The 15,424-nt window shown below is 40.3% G+C and overlaps 1 protein-coding gene across 1 annotated transcript; it reads right to left on the bottom strand.

Moving 5' to 3' along the window:
- Nucleotides 1–3,854: 3,854 nt before the first annotated feature.
- Nucleotides 3,855–13,483, bottom strand: LOC109403281 (acidic amino acid decarboxylase GADL1). The gene is made up of 5 exons (XM_029862761.2): nt 13,167–13,483; nt 5,782–5,969; nt 5,142–5,364; nt 4,145–4,891; nt 3,855–4,083 (listed from the first exon to the last, which is right to left on the bottom strand). The coding sequence occupies exons 1-5, from the start codon at nt 13,284–13,286 to the stop codon at nt 3,901–3,903; spliced, it is 1,461 nt and encodes a 486-aa protein (XP_029718621.2). The 5' UTR covers nt 13,287–13,483; the 3' UTR covers nt 3,855–3,900.
- Between the last annotated feature and the right edge of the window lie 1,941 nt (nt 13,484–15,424).

The raw sequence follows: 15,424 nt of genomic DNA, 5'->3' as shown, positions 1-15,424 counted from the left end.
ATCCTTAAGAATCTTTAATTTTCTAGCAGCATTACTGAAAAATATGGTTAAGAGCTTCTTTCAAGTATCATGTGGGAAAAAAATCTGGTTGAACAAAACAACAAAAGTTTTTGAATTCCCAGTGCGAATATATGTCACATAATAAGAAATGATCCATCCTGGAGGAAACCCTGGAGAATTTCCTTTAATAATCCCTGAAGAAATTCCTGGACTAATGCCTGAAGCAATCTCTGGATAAATTCCTAGATGAATTCCTGGTGGAGGTTTTAGCAGAATTCTGGGAGGGACATCTAGAAGAACTCCCGCAACAATCTTTAGATGAATTCCTAGAGAAATCCCGAGATGAGTCCATGGAGAAACTCTCAGGAGAAATTTCTGAAGAAACCTCTTGAAAAATTCCTAGAGGAATCCTTGGAGAAATTTCTAGAGAAATTCTTGGAAGAATCCCTGGGAAAATTCTTGGAAAAATCCCTGGAGGAATCCCTGAAGCAATTTCTGGAGGAACCTCAGGAGGAATGCCGGGAAAGTTCTGGACAAATTCCTGCAGAAAGTTCTGGACGAATACCTTGCGGAATCCCAGGAAGAATTCCAGGATAAATTTGTAAAGGAATTTTTGGGGAAATTCCGTGGAACTATCCTGGAGGAATTCTTGAATGAATTCCTGGAGGAAATTTCTAGAGGAATTCCCAGAGGAATTTTTGGAGGAATTCCTGGAGGAATTGCGGTAGTAATTTTTGAAGGAATTCCTTTGGGAGTTCCTAGATCATTTCCTGGAGGACTTTCTGAAGGGATTCTTGGGGTAATTCTTAAGAAACCTCTTGAGGAATTCCAGGAGGCATTCTTAGAGGAATTTCTAGAGAATTACTTGGAAGAATCCCTGGGGGAATTCTTGGAAAGAAACCTGGAGGAATCCCTGAAACAATTTCTGGAGGAACCTCAGGAGGAATTCCTGGACAATTCTCTACAGGAAATCTTGGGGAAATTCCGTGGAACTATTCATGGAAGAACTCAAGGAGGAATCCCTAAATGATTACCTTGAGGATTCCCTGGGGGAATTCCTGGAAGAATCTCTAGAGGAATTCTGGAAGGAATCCATGGAGAAATTTCTGAAGGAATTCCTGGAGAATTTTTTAAAGAAATTCAGAAAGGAATTTCTGGTGGAGTTCCAGGAGGAATTTCCAGAGGAATTCCTGGAGGATTTCCAGGAGGAATCTCAGAAGGATTTTCTGGAGGCATTACTGTAGGAATCATCGGTGGAATTTCTGGAGGGGTCCATGAGATAAATCCTGGAGGAATGTGTAGAGGAAACCCTAGAGAAGAAATTCCTGGATTAATTCTTGGAGGAAACCCTGAAAGAATTTTCGGAGGAATTCATGAAAGAATTCCCGGATTCATTCTTGAATAAATTCCCGGAGGGATTCGTGAGGGGTAATTCCTGGATTACCTAGGGTAATTCCTGGAGAAATTATTGGTAGCACACTTGCGTGAGTCCCTGGAGAAATGCCTGAATGAAATCCTAGAGGAATGCTAGGAGGAATACCTGGAATAATTCTTGAAAAAAATCCGGGAGGAATTTCCGAAGGAATTCCTTGAGGAGTTCCTGGAGGAATCTCAAGATTTATTCCTGATGAAAACAAAGTTCGATTTCTGAGAGAATTCCAGGAGGAGTTTCTGAAGAATTCTCAGGAGAAATACTGAAGAAACCGCTGAAATTCCTGAGCAAATTCTTAAATCCTGGGGGAGTTTTTGAAGGAATCCCAACAAGAGTTCCAGCAGGAATTTTTAAAATAATCCCAGAATTCGTTTTTGAAAGAATAACAGAAGAAATTTCCGGTGAATCCCTGGAGGAACTCTTTAAGTAATTTCTGAAGAAACCCGATGAGGAATCCCGGAAGCAACCCCACGAAGAACTCTTTATGGAATCTCAGGAGAGATTTCTTAGTGAATACCTGGAAGAATTTTTGTAGGAATATTCCTGGACAAAAAAAAATGAAGAAATCAATGTCTGCAGTAATTGTTGAAGTAATACTAGGATCCCTAAAGTTTTTTTTGTACAAATTTTTCAAGCAATTCTTGGAGTATTTTTTTAATAATCTCTTAAGTAAAATTTTGTAAAATAATTTCAGAAATACATTCCTGCAGAAATACTTCGAATTATTCCAGATGTAAATATAACCGATCACGTGCCTCTGCATGTCGCCCATTACGATGGAAGCTGTTTCCAGCTCACGTGTATTGTCGCAACTCGGTTAGTACGTTCGCACCATGGATCCTGTCCAACACGCCTCCTGCAGCGCTACGATGCCGAACCCGCGGTCCTTCAGTAGATCGGCGAGTATACGGGTGCTCTCAATGAAGTTGAGAGATCGGCAGTTCTACGTACCGAGTTTCCAATCGCAATTCCTTTTTGTTCACTGGTGTCGTTGCCGTTGGTCTCGGTCCGTATTATTATGTATTTGATTTTCCGTTACAATGGTTCTTACGGCTGACTCGTATGGCCTGATAACAACCCCCTATTTTCCGGAGGACCAGAGTGCACAATTTAAGCTTAGAGTCCTTCCCTGGCACACGGACGTTGATCAGCCGCCCCTTGCATGTGGATCAGACGCAATATTTTGCTGAATTTTGCCGAGCTGAAGGGTCCAGCAAAATTTTGTGCTGAACTTTCAGCAAAGTTTGCTGAATTTCAGCAAAACGTTGCTGGTGATCAGCAGAGTTTACTTAACAAATCAGCAAATTTTGCTGAATTTCAGTCATTTTTTTGCTGAAACCTTCAGCTCGGCAAAATGCAGCTAAATTTCGCTGAAACCTCAAATCGATTTTTTGGTGTGTATCCCACGTTGAGGTAGGGCTAGGAGTTGCTGGGCAGAGACTAGTGATCTCATTTGGATTTGTATTGCGCGAATTACCCCGCCTTTACCGTGACAACTAGAACTATGGAAGGCTTAACCATGAGCACGTGTAGTTTCACTTCTTGCGAGACATAATCCATAAAAACCAGATACGTATAGTAGAGTGTATTACGTCTTCCGATCAACTGCTGACGTGATGACGAAAGGGACATCGTGTTAGCTTTGGCTTAACTAGTTGCAGCGATTAACCAGTGTTTTGTTTTCCACGGGAGGGTTTTGAATGACCGGTGGACCCCGTCGTTTTTCTGCCGTCGGTTTAAGCGCAAATTTTAAATAGAAAACCTTAACTCTTAATTTGAAATGATTTTTATTTGGTACGTGGTACATTCCAAATGAGGGGGTTAGAAACAAAGAGGTGTAAGTGACAAAAACCCACTTTCGAGTAAATGAGGTTTAAAGTTTTTGGCCAATTTTCCATCCTATACAAAATGTTTGAGAATCAACCCATTTTTTCTGATTTATTGTAATTTTTCCAATTATCGGAGAAACAATTTTAAAAAAGTTCCTGAAAGCTTGAAATGTGAAGAATGTTATGTTATGCTCAGCTCAAAATCGACAAAATGATCACTTACACCCCTTCGATTCTGGGGCCCTCACATGTAACAGAAAATACTTGATTTTGAGTGCTTTTCATTAGGTGCTCATAATTGCCCCATTGCATTGACCAAATATATCACGTGTGTGAAATGGTAGATATTGCCCAGTTATTTTAACACAGTATAGGGTACGTAGGGCTGGTCATGTCGCAAAGAATCCATCATCTGTAGGTATATAATATTCAACAGAGAACCAGAAAGAGGCTACATAAATTTTTCGAGTGGATCAATCGGGAAACCTACATAAGAACATTCAACGTCCATGATGACTGGAAACGATTGGCACGAGAACGGGTATAGGAGAAGGATTCTTCATTCGGCGTATATTCCGTATCAAACAAATATGTCAGGTTATTCATCAAATACACATGTTATTGAACCCTCCTTTGTATTCACAATTCTTCTCCTACTCGTTCTATCTCATCTATCACAAATTTCATCGTATCGAAAGATGGCTTTGGATGACAGGTTACAACCATTCTGAAAAAGTTGCCTATATTCTTCCGGGGTAAAGGTACATAACCAATTAAAACGGATCCATTCTTCACCATACGCTCCTTAATTTGGGCCGTGATCTAGAAATAAAAGAAAGCGTAAGATATTACTGTACCGAACATTTGAACTCGATTTCCAAACCTCGTAGATACGAGCCCACCAAGATGCATTCTGTTGATCCAATTCTACTCGTAGCTTTTTGGGAATGTACCAGAAACTAATGTTGGTATACTGATATTCATCCAAACGAAGACGGAATCCGGGTCGGTTTCTGATTTCCTCGGTAAAATATCGAGCACAGTCGAAAGCATTGTCTACGAGCGTTTGCAAGCCGTTTGTTCCTCGTGCTTTGAACATCAACCATATCTTGAAGGCGTCTACCTTCCGGCCACACTGAACACTTTTGTCTCCGGTATCGTACGATACGTCGTAGAACTTGTCCTGTTGAAATAGATAATCTGCATTGGCAGCATTACATTCGTGCAACAATCCCTTCTGCTTGAGGATGAATATCGAACACTGCAACGGGGCACCCAATGTTTTGTGTGGATTCCATGCGAATGAATCTGCCCGTTCCGAACCTGATAGAAGATGCGCATTTTTACTTGAAAGGATGGCGGTCCCACCCAAGCACCCGTCAACGTGCATCCAGAGATTGTACTTCTGGCAGATGTCAGCTATTTGGTCAAACGGATCGAATGCTCCCAGCACGGTTGTACCAGCAGTCGAATTTACGAAAAACGGCTTTCTTCCCGACTCAAGAACGGACTCGATCGCCATCTCCAACTCCTCCGGGATCATACGACCTCGAGAATCTGTTTTCACCAGTACCAAGTTATCGATTCCTATTCCTAGCCAGTGAACGGCTTTTTTGATGCTGTAGTGTGCCTGTTGATTCAAGTTGGTTCATATACTTGTTCATAATGTAGGATGTCTTAGAAAGTATGAAAGAATCAGGAAAAATAAGAACTAACAAAACTCATTTCAGCTGTATTATAAAAAAGAACATAAAGTTAGGCCACTATGATGCATAAATGAAGTACATAGTCATAGTACATACATGTATATAGAAGAGTATAAAAAATGGAAATTATGAAATACTGAATTACATAGAGTAGTTTCTTATACACAACCATACCTCCTCCGAAGTGAACGCTACCAACGTAGGCTGATTCGACAAACCAGTCCGTTTCACATCCGGCAATGCTTTGAATCTCGCAGCCACCATTGCGTACATATTCGATATGGAACCCCCTGGCGAAAGGATTCCGTCTCCATCCTCAAAGCCGAACAATGAGAGGCATTTCTTTATCAACGCATCTTCGATCAAGGTAAAAACTGGACCCACTTCAAATGTATACCTGAAATAAATGTTGTCTATACATAAATGTGCAATTTCAAAATCAGTGCACGGTGTGTCTGGTAGAAGAAAGTTATTACAAAAAAATAGGCATCGCTAATTTTTACGCTACGTGAAAGTTGACGCTACCAGCTTTCATTTAAGCCTACAATCGAAATATTCCATCGGGGGAACTTTTTCATACAAAAATTGGGTATGATTGTTAAGTAGAAATAGGGATTAATTTGGAACCGTTCATTTTGTATGGGGAAAAACAGTATTCTGAAAAAGTTGTTCGGGATCCCTCGGTGGATTTTTTTGAGGGACCCTGCAAATGAAAGCTGAAAGCCTCTATTTTTAAAAAGCGAAAAATTTGACGATGCCCATTTTTTTGTTATAAACTTTTCCCATACACACGCCGTGAGTGCCAAGTACAAACTGGCTTGTGTTGAGGGCATCTGTGATCCAGCTTCCAGCCAATCCGTAGGGATCGACGCCTGCGAACAGTTGATTGTGAAAGTTACTGTGGCCGGTTCTCACTGAATAATGAAGAACATCCTTAATTATCGACTCTACATCGGATTGTTCCCGTGGTTCATCGCCGTCAATTGTGAAATCAACCAGATTCTGGAAGTATGGAAAATGGATACTTATTTTGTTATATTCATAAGAGGAAACGCATGGTAACTAGTAGGTTCACGAAAATAAAATAAAACTAAATCATTTTTTTTTTTTGAGTGAAACAACACACGTGTTGCTGGCAACCGCTGCTGGCAGGAGAGAAACATCTAGTACAGTGACCCCACAATTTATGAATCGGCAAAAATGACCACAGTTTATGGATTACCCATTTGATCAACACGGTGATTCATAAATAGTGTACAAAATTAAGGTGATTCATCGGTATGGAGTCACTGTACAACATTTTTATAAAACACACACACTTCGTATATCCAAAAAGCAAATAACATCAGAAATTTTTGTAACTTTGACCAGATCGAACGCGTGTTCTTTATCGTTGAAGAGAAGTTTCCGCCATTTACAGTCCACTGTCTCCCGAGCTCGTACATTTCTGATCCTTACAACCCGGATTTTACTAGTCTCTCGGGATGATTGACCAACTTTCGTGCGCAGAAATCTGGAATTTACGAAGTGAAAAGAAATTCTTCCGGAAGTGTTTCTTTGTTCGTGGTGTTGCATCAACCGAATCTCGGTGAAAAAAGTGCGACACCATTTTGTTCGATTCGATTTACGCCTTGCAAAAGTGATCGCGGTAGCAGCTCGTGATCGGTTCGCAAGGATTCCGACGGCATGATTATTGCCGAATTGTGAGACCCGTGGATGAACCACGAGCTCGCTACGCTTTACGGAGAACCCAGCATCTAGAAGGTGGCCAAAGCCAGAAAGATACGATGGGCAAGGCGTATTGCAAGAATGCCGGACAACAACCCTGCAAAGTTGGTGTCCGCCACTGATCCGGTCAGCACAAGAATACGTAATGCGCAGAGAGCACGATGGACGGATCAGGTTGAGCGTGACTTGACGAGCATCGGGTGTGCCCGAGGATGGAGAACGGCAGCCACGAAGCGTGTATTGTGGAGAAATATTGTTGATTCAGATTTATCTTGAATTTGATGTAGGGTAGAAGTTTTAGTTTTAGCCAACCCGGAGTTTTGGCCATAGTGCAGTATTCAGTAGTATGTGACACGCTTATATGGAAATAAAAATCCTCGCTCCAGTCGACTTTTTAGATCCCATTTAGGTCCCATATGAACTGTACATAATTTCAGCGCAATCGGTGAAACTATAATTTAGCGCAAGCGGTTCAAAGTTTGCTTAAGATTTACTATGGGAAAAGTTACACTTTCAAACAAAAAATCTCAGAGGTCGCCCTTTGTCTCCTTAATTTAAATCGATCAACGCTTCTTGTAGAAAAATCATTAATGAAATTTTCCCTGTTTTATCAGCAGCAGACAAGGGGCAACCTCTGAGATTTAACTTTTCCCATAGTAAATCCTATGAAAACTTTGAACCGCTTGCGCTAAATTATAATTTCATTGATTGCGCTGAAATTTTGTACAGTTCATATGGGACCTAAATGAAACCTAAAAAGTCGACTGGAGCGAGAATTTGATGTTTGTCCCATACTAGTATTCAGCCTGTTACGATCTAAATCGGCATAAATTTATTTTTTACTAGTAGATTCAAATATAATATGATGATTATTTGTTGAAGTGGTTAAAATGGAAATCTTCCGGAAGTGCTGTGAGAAGATTCTTAGAACAATTGTAGTGACTCGAAACATGTGTTTTTTGTCCCCGTATAACTTTTTCGCGTATTGATTTTGTAGAATTTGGTTCTAAGTGCTTTATGTCACTTGCTTTGAATTGTAGCTTTGGGTATCGGAGCTCGTTTTAGATTTCCGGAGGACCATTTTAAGGTTTCCGCGTAATTCCCAATTATTAGTACGTTTTAATTTAACTCCTACGCTGCTCGGAAATTGGTGGCTTTTTCTTGGTGGTTGCGTCGCGAAAAAGTGCAGTAAATTTATTTCAATGATGCTCCACAAAGACATACTCATGACAACCGCCGAAAGATAGCCATGGTAACGGACCCGAACATGTGCCAATCATCAAGAATCAAAAGAACCGGAAGTGAACCATTGGATAACGAACAGATGGACAGATGGGTGAGATCTTTCCAGCATATATGTATTACTCAACTTATTTTCTCAATAACGTTTGCCATTATATTTGTATATCATCATTTCCAACTGTATATTACCTGGAGCGTTTGGTACGGTATGTCCACACATCCTTCCACCCCTGTAGATTCTGGAACTGTTTCGACGACGCTTGACGTAACATTTGAAAGTCGAGGCATTTCCAAGAGTCATCTTTGCGTTAAATACTGCGCAGTAGGCCTGGCCGCTTTGACGCTTGACAGGATGGCAAACATCAATATTGACAAGAAAAATAATCGGGCGTAATCTAACCCGATTATTTTCCAGGATGCTTTCTTGTACTGGCTGCGTATGTATTAGATTAGATTAGATTAGATTAATATGATGATTACAGCTGTGAAAACCATACATTTTGATTAAAAACTGAAAGAAAAAAATAATTTTCCTTAAAAAATCAGCTTCCATATATGGGTCATTCCGCTCCAAGTGACCGACCGCTTGCAATCGACTATCACAGATTTGAACCTAATTTGGCCCCTCGTTTTGAGCGATATGAAAATTATCCTCTCTTTCTTTTATTTTTATCATTGAAACGATTGCACATACACATTTTAGACGGCACGGTAAAGGCTGGGTATGCTGCGCAATTCCGATCCCATTGTGATCCACTAGCCTTTGCCCAGCAACTCCTATCCCTACCTCTACGCGGTACCGGCCGGAAACTATGAGCAACCTTAGGGAAGATCGGGTAACCGGGAACTTTGGTCGTAGGCTGACAGGGAAGGGGGGGTTTGCTTCGGCAAACCTGAGCGTCTGTTCTCCAGGAGGAGCGGCTCACAACAGCGTCTGATCCCCATGTTAGGGGCGGCTGATCTACGTCCAAGTGCCAGGGAAGGACTCTAAGCTCAACTGTGCACTATTGTCCTCCGGAAAGTAGGGGGTTGGTGTCAGGCCCTACGAGCCAGCCGTAAAAAAACATTGTAACGGAAAATCAGCAACAGAATAATACGAACCGAGACCAACGGCAACGACCCCAGCGAACAAAAAGGACTTGCGATTGGAAACTCGGTATGTGGAACTGCCGATCTCTCAACTTCATTGGGAGCACCCGTATACTCGCCGATCTACTGAAGGACCGCGGGTTCGGCATCGTAGCGCTACAGGAGGTGTGTTGGACAGGATCCATGGTGCGAACGTTTAGAGGTAATCATACCATCTACCAGAGCTGCGGCAACACACGCGAGCTGGGAACAGCTTTCATCGTGATGGGTGATATGCAGAGGCGCGTGATCGGTTGGTGGCCGATCGACGAAAGAATGTGCAGGTTGAGGATCAAAGGCCGATTCTTCAACTTCCGCATAATAAACGTGCACAGCCCACACTCCGGAAGTACTGATGATGACAAGGACGCATTTTACGCGCAGCTCGAATCGCTGCCCAAGCCACGACGTCAAGATCATCATAGGTGATTTAAACGCTCAGGTAGGCCAGGAAGAGGAATTCAGACCGACGATTGGTAAGTTCAGCGCCCACCAGCATACGAACGAAAACGGCCTACGACTCATTGATTTCGCCGCCTCCAAAAATATGGCCATACGTAGCACCTTTTTCCAACACAGCCTCCCTTATCGTTACACATGAAGATCTCCACAGCAGACGGAATCTCAAATCGACCACGTTCTGTTTGACGGACGGCACTTCTTCGACATTATCGACGTCAAGACCTATCGTGGTGCAAACATCGACTCAGACCACTATCTAGTGATGGTCAAACTGCGCCCAAAACTCGCCGTCATCAACAATGTACGGTACCGGCGACCACCGGTTTTGAATGATGCCTACAAAGTGCTATTCCAGATCATCTTCCGTCGTCTTTCACCTAAAGTGAATGGGTTTGTGGGAAGTTATCAAGCCGGCATCGTTGATGGCCGATCGACAAAGGACCAGATCTTCACCGAGCGGCAAATCTTTAAAAAATGCCGCGAATTTCAGGTCACAACGAACCATGTTCATCGACTTCAAGGCCGCGTACGACAGTATCGACCACACAGAGTTATCGTGGACGATAACGGCTCCACCGGGAAGCTCATTAGACTGGATGGACTGGGGACTACGTCAAGGTAATGCACTCTCTACCTGCTGTTCAATATCGCCCTGGAAGGTGTTATGCGACGAGCCGGGGTCAATGGTCGGGCACAATTTTCACGAAAACCGGCCAATTTGTCTGTTTTACGAATGACATGAACATTATTGCTATAGAACATTTGCAACAGTGGCAGAACTGCACATTCGCCTTAATCGTAAAGTAGTAAAGATGGTGGATACGTCAAAAATTACCGAGGTTGGAGAATGACAGCCATAAACCGTGTATTATGGAGAAATATTGTTGAATCCGTTTTATCTTGAATTTGATGCAATACTGAACAAATACTGAATAAATGAAAATTTATCCTAATTCTGAAAAAAATATCTAATGTCTCACTTATAGATGAATTAATCATATTAATATTTTTTTAAAAGGGCTTCAAAATACCAAACAATCTCTTCGAAGACAATAACTTCAGAAATCAATTATTAGGGCCTAAAATGGTTATGACCACAAAATCGGGTCTTTGGAAACGGTGTGCGAAGGTGAAACGTTTTTAAGCACAAAATTGAAGATTCACTTAGAAAAATGTTAAAGGGACAGGGTCTGAGACCATTTGGGCAGGGGGACCTATTTTGGGCACTTTCTGTTAACTTGACTTATTTTAACCAATTTACTTGATTTTTGGAACACGGTGAGATGCGTACAGTGTGTATCTAGCCATATACAAAAAATGAAACCAATTGGTTGACAATTGACAGAGCTATACCAGCAAGTGTCCAAATTAGGTTCCCCTGCCCAAATGGTCCTAGACCTTATACTAAATGATACACTAAGCTTCACAAACTGGCTGAAGGTTAAAATTGCACTAATACCTAGATCAGTGGTGCTCAGGCTGGAGGATACCGCGGGCTAAATTTGCAATTTGGGATTGACCTGCGGGCCGCATAAAACATCGCTGCACAAAAACAACAAAAAGAAAATTTCTAAAGCATATTTATTAAAAATCTGAACTGTTCAGAACTTGTGTAAGGGTCAAACTTTATAATCTATTGCCTTTCGTGGAGTTCAATTTAGAATCATAAGTTTGGTTGAGAAAAACGTTTGAGCTTCAAATTGAAATTCAAACAAACAATTTAGACGTTGCCCCTAGAATTGCCTTGAAGCCACTTCAAGAACTTGTCAAGCAGCTTTTACAAGAATTTCTTTTGAATCGCTCCAAAAAGGTGCTGGATTTTCTCCTGAATTTTTTTGTGGAGTTGCTACAGGTTTTCGAGAAATTTCTTGAAGTTTCTTTCAGTTTTTCTAGAATTCTCTTGGAACACCTCCAAGAACTCCTCTTAGATTTGCTTTTGGAACTGCCCTTAAAGTACTTCAGGAATTCCTCATTAATCGTTTCCAAGAATTTCTCCTAGAATAGCTCCCGGCTTTTTCCGAAAATTTTCCAGGAGTTTCTTGGCGATTTTAGTAAATTCCTTCCATAAATCTCTTCTAAAGTTGATGAAATACTTCATCATTAAATTTCTTCATAAATTACATAGTTTCTTCAACATTATCTTCTAAAGTTGCTGCATAAGTTGCTTCGAATTTATTGTTCAAATTTTCCTCAGGCGTTCTAGATAATAGAAATTTAAACAAACAGTGAAAATTAAACAATATTGGCAACCAAGTTGAGATTTGTTGAGAATTTTGTCAAAAACTTCTTCTTTTGTGTTTTTATGTTCTTTGGAAAGGCAAAATGTAAAATATTTGCTCAGCGTAGCATTGACTGCGCTTAAAAATTGCAACTAATTTTTAAATGATTCAAGATTACATTTTAAACAAACTTTTATTTGATTCGTACCACTTATAAATAACTATTAGCTGGCTTCGTGACTTAGGTGAAATGCTGAAACATTTCGGCGTTGCGATTTCGAATCTGACCAGAACGGATTGTTCTTTTTGTTTATTTATCATTTAATTTGCGTACAACACTGTGAAAATTGATCAGCAATTTTTTTTTTTTTCGTTTGATTTCTTGATAAATTTATCAAGTTGTTTCAAATAATCGTTCAAAAATTTCGATTCGTCTTAAAGTACTCCGCGGGCCGCATCTTAAGGCTTGGAGGGCCGCATGCGGCCCGCGGGCCGCAGGATGAGCACCACTGTATTAGAGGGTTAATCAAAACAATTAGATGATCGGCATTGAACCACAAAAACCACACAACAATTGGTGAGATCTTTCCAATATTATTTATTTATAAATAATTCTACTTCAGTATGTATTTGCTATAAAACTGCACATAAGTTGAAAATTCGCTATTATATGGATATATTCAACTTTGCAACTCCATCCAAGACTTGTGCAAGTATTCATGCTATGCTATGCTATGCTAACTCAGATGGTGCTATCCTAAATACGAAAGGTGATTTGGAGAACAATGTATTTTATTTTCGTTCGTCTATGTATCAGTCTTGGGCACAGAAAGTTTCATCCCATTCCGTGGCAATTTGATTAAGAAACAGGATAAATACTTTGTCCGGATTTTGGTTTGAACGGCCTTTAAACACACACAGATCGAAAAGGTATTGTAAATTTCTGTGACATATAATGCACATGATTGGAGCGTGGGAATTCACAGAAGTTTACATGACTTATCATGTAAATCTCATGGAAAATCATGTAAACTTCCATTATATGTCATGTAATTCAGCATGACTCAAAGTTTTTACATGACATATAATATAAATTTGCATGATATATCATGTGAACCATTATACCTGGAAGTTTACATGACTAAAATGAAGTTTACATGATGTGTAAACTACATTATTTTTATCTGTGCATGATAACATGGAATGCTTTCTTAAATCAGAACGCAGCCTAAAACGTGATTCGAATTTTCGCGCCGTGCTCCAAGTAAAGACGTCCAATACCTACATTTCTCAGCGCATACGTTCTCTCCGCTCTGGCAAGTGAAAGTGATAAAATCCGAATCAATTGACACATCTTAGTCTTCCCTTGCAAAGAGGTAAAGTTCTCGCTGTTTACCGGTCAAACCACATTCGTACATACCTTCAAGTCTTCGGGATATTCAAACTGTACCACTGGTCCTCCGTTCCTGGGTGTGTTCAAGTAGTTATACTCTTCCAGAATGTCCGGCACTCTGGACAGTAGGGCCCACTCGTCGCTCATTTTTGCACGCTCGCCCTGACTTGCAACTTTTCAAATTCACGGAACGTGTCTTGAAAGCGTAATTAGGTGTTTGCACAGCCACTGGCGGCACCGAGAGCGTGCGAGATGATGGAAGTCCGAAAATAGCTACACAGCTCTCCGGGACGAGACGACCGCTTTCGTTAGTATCGAACTGCCGACTGACTGACTGACTGACTTGCTAACTGAGATAGCGAGCGTCCCGTTTGCCTCAATGAATGAATCAGGAAATAGAGAGATGTCCAACCTACTATACTCAACCTGGTCGAAGAGTGGAAAAATTCATACAATCAGCTGTTTGTGGGTGCATAACGGCAATTCTTGTACATGCTGATAAAAGGGACAAACCAGGAAACGTTATGGAATCAATGCGAAAAGAAATGAATGTAATATATTCATCATATTATGGTTGCATTTGCATCTCAGCGGAAGGCAACTGGTTCACAAAGAACAGAGCAATGCAATATTCTTATTCGGATTTAAAATGACCCTCACTTTGAATTAAGTATCATCCATTTAAATATTTGATAAGCTTTCATAGTGCGAAAAAATCTTTGCAAAATTTGTTCATGTGATCATCACCTGTATTCATTCTTCCAATCACATTCTGTGAACTACCAGCATCAATGAATCCACATTGTACAATATGTTTGATAAGATTACGGTATTGGTAATAAACGAAAAGGTACCGTTATGAATCAGTTTTGGCTAGGACTGAAATGCAGTATTACGTGCATTACTATTCGAGCGAAATTCTTTAAGGTTTTGAAAATAAACACAATGAAATAGTTTCACTAGTACTTCTATAAAAATGTAATTGAAATAATCGGGTACATTAATGATAATGTTGAGATTTGAGTTTTGTTAACGTAATAGTAAATAAAAGAAAATCGCGTTAAGTACTGTTCCTTTGAATTCCACTAAGAATTTGCATCCTTTGATAGATACGTATTTCGACCTCAACTGTAAGGTCGTCTTCAGTGTCTTGTACTTGACTCGAGTCAAGTACAAGACACTGAAGACGACCTTACAGTTGAGGTCGAAATACGTATCTGTCAACAAAGGATGCAAATTCTTAGTGGAATTCAAAGGAACAGTACTTAACGCGATTTTCTTTTATTTACAGATATTCCCCTAACAAGCCCAGGTTAATCATCAACGTAATAGATCCGGAGACGGAGGCGGTTTCGATTATTGTTCCAGTCAAGAAATTGTCTCGATTTTCTGGTAATAGTGTATTCTTATGCTTGCCACACAATAATTTATGCAATGGCAGGCAAATAAAGCCTTTCAATTAATAACTTCCGAAAACTTTTAAAGAACACGTAGTTCAAGAGAGGTAGGCCAAATTACATTGAGATCATAGAGCAAGAAAGAAAAGAAATCATAAGAAAATTAAGCAGAATAATATGAAGAAAAGAAGAAGAAGATTTGATAAGCAAGAAAATAATATTCGTAAAATTTGTTCATGTTCCCATCATCATCAAATTTAGTTGTTGTTAATTGTTGTTTTAGATTAGATGGAATCGCCGCAGTTTACAATTCGAACCACTACGGTTGCGTATAGCTCCATGACCTACCATAACAACTCTTTTTCGCAGCCTAACGCTTTTATATTGATTGTTATAGGTAAAACAATCGAGTTCCTCTCAGCATTCATGTGGTTTACACTTTTATTCTTGTTGGTTGAGCCATGGCAAAATGTGTGTCTAACGTTCCCCTTTTATTTGAAATATTTTTACTACACTAATATAGACTTACGACCGATTACTTTACAATAAGGGTTCGTCGCCGATCTCATCCTGGTTCTGATACGCAAGTATCTTGCTGCTGATGAATTTAGTGATAGAAGGCAGACAAGGTAGTTAAACTTGAACTTCAATGGCAATCGACTATGATACCGAAAGCCGTATTTCGGTCAATAAACTTGTGGGCACGGGCACGAGAATGATTGCTAGGGTGTTCGAAAAAATTGAACCCGGTTTTGATTGATGAAGCAGTTGAATACTCTGGTTTACAGTATTTTTGAACTCGGTGATCTAATATCTCGTTCCGAGGGATGGAACTTTCCGTCATCTTGTACCGGTCGGATTGCCTTCGAGAACCATTTTTACCGGGTG

The sequence above is a fragment of the Aedes albopictus genome, chromosome 3, assembly GCF_035046485.1.
Source record: "Aedes albopictus strain Foshan chromosome 3, AalbF5, whole genome shotgun sequence".
NCBI classification, from domain to species: Eukaryota; Metazoa; Arthropoda; class Insecta; order Diptera; family Culicidae; genus Aedes; species Aedes albopictus.
This window is presented reverse-complemented; position numbering and strand designations above follow the sequence as displayed.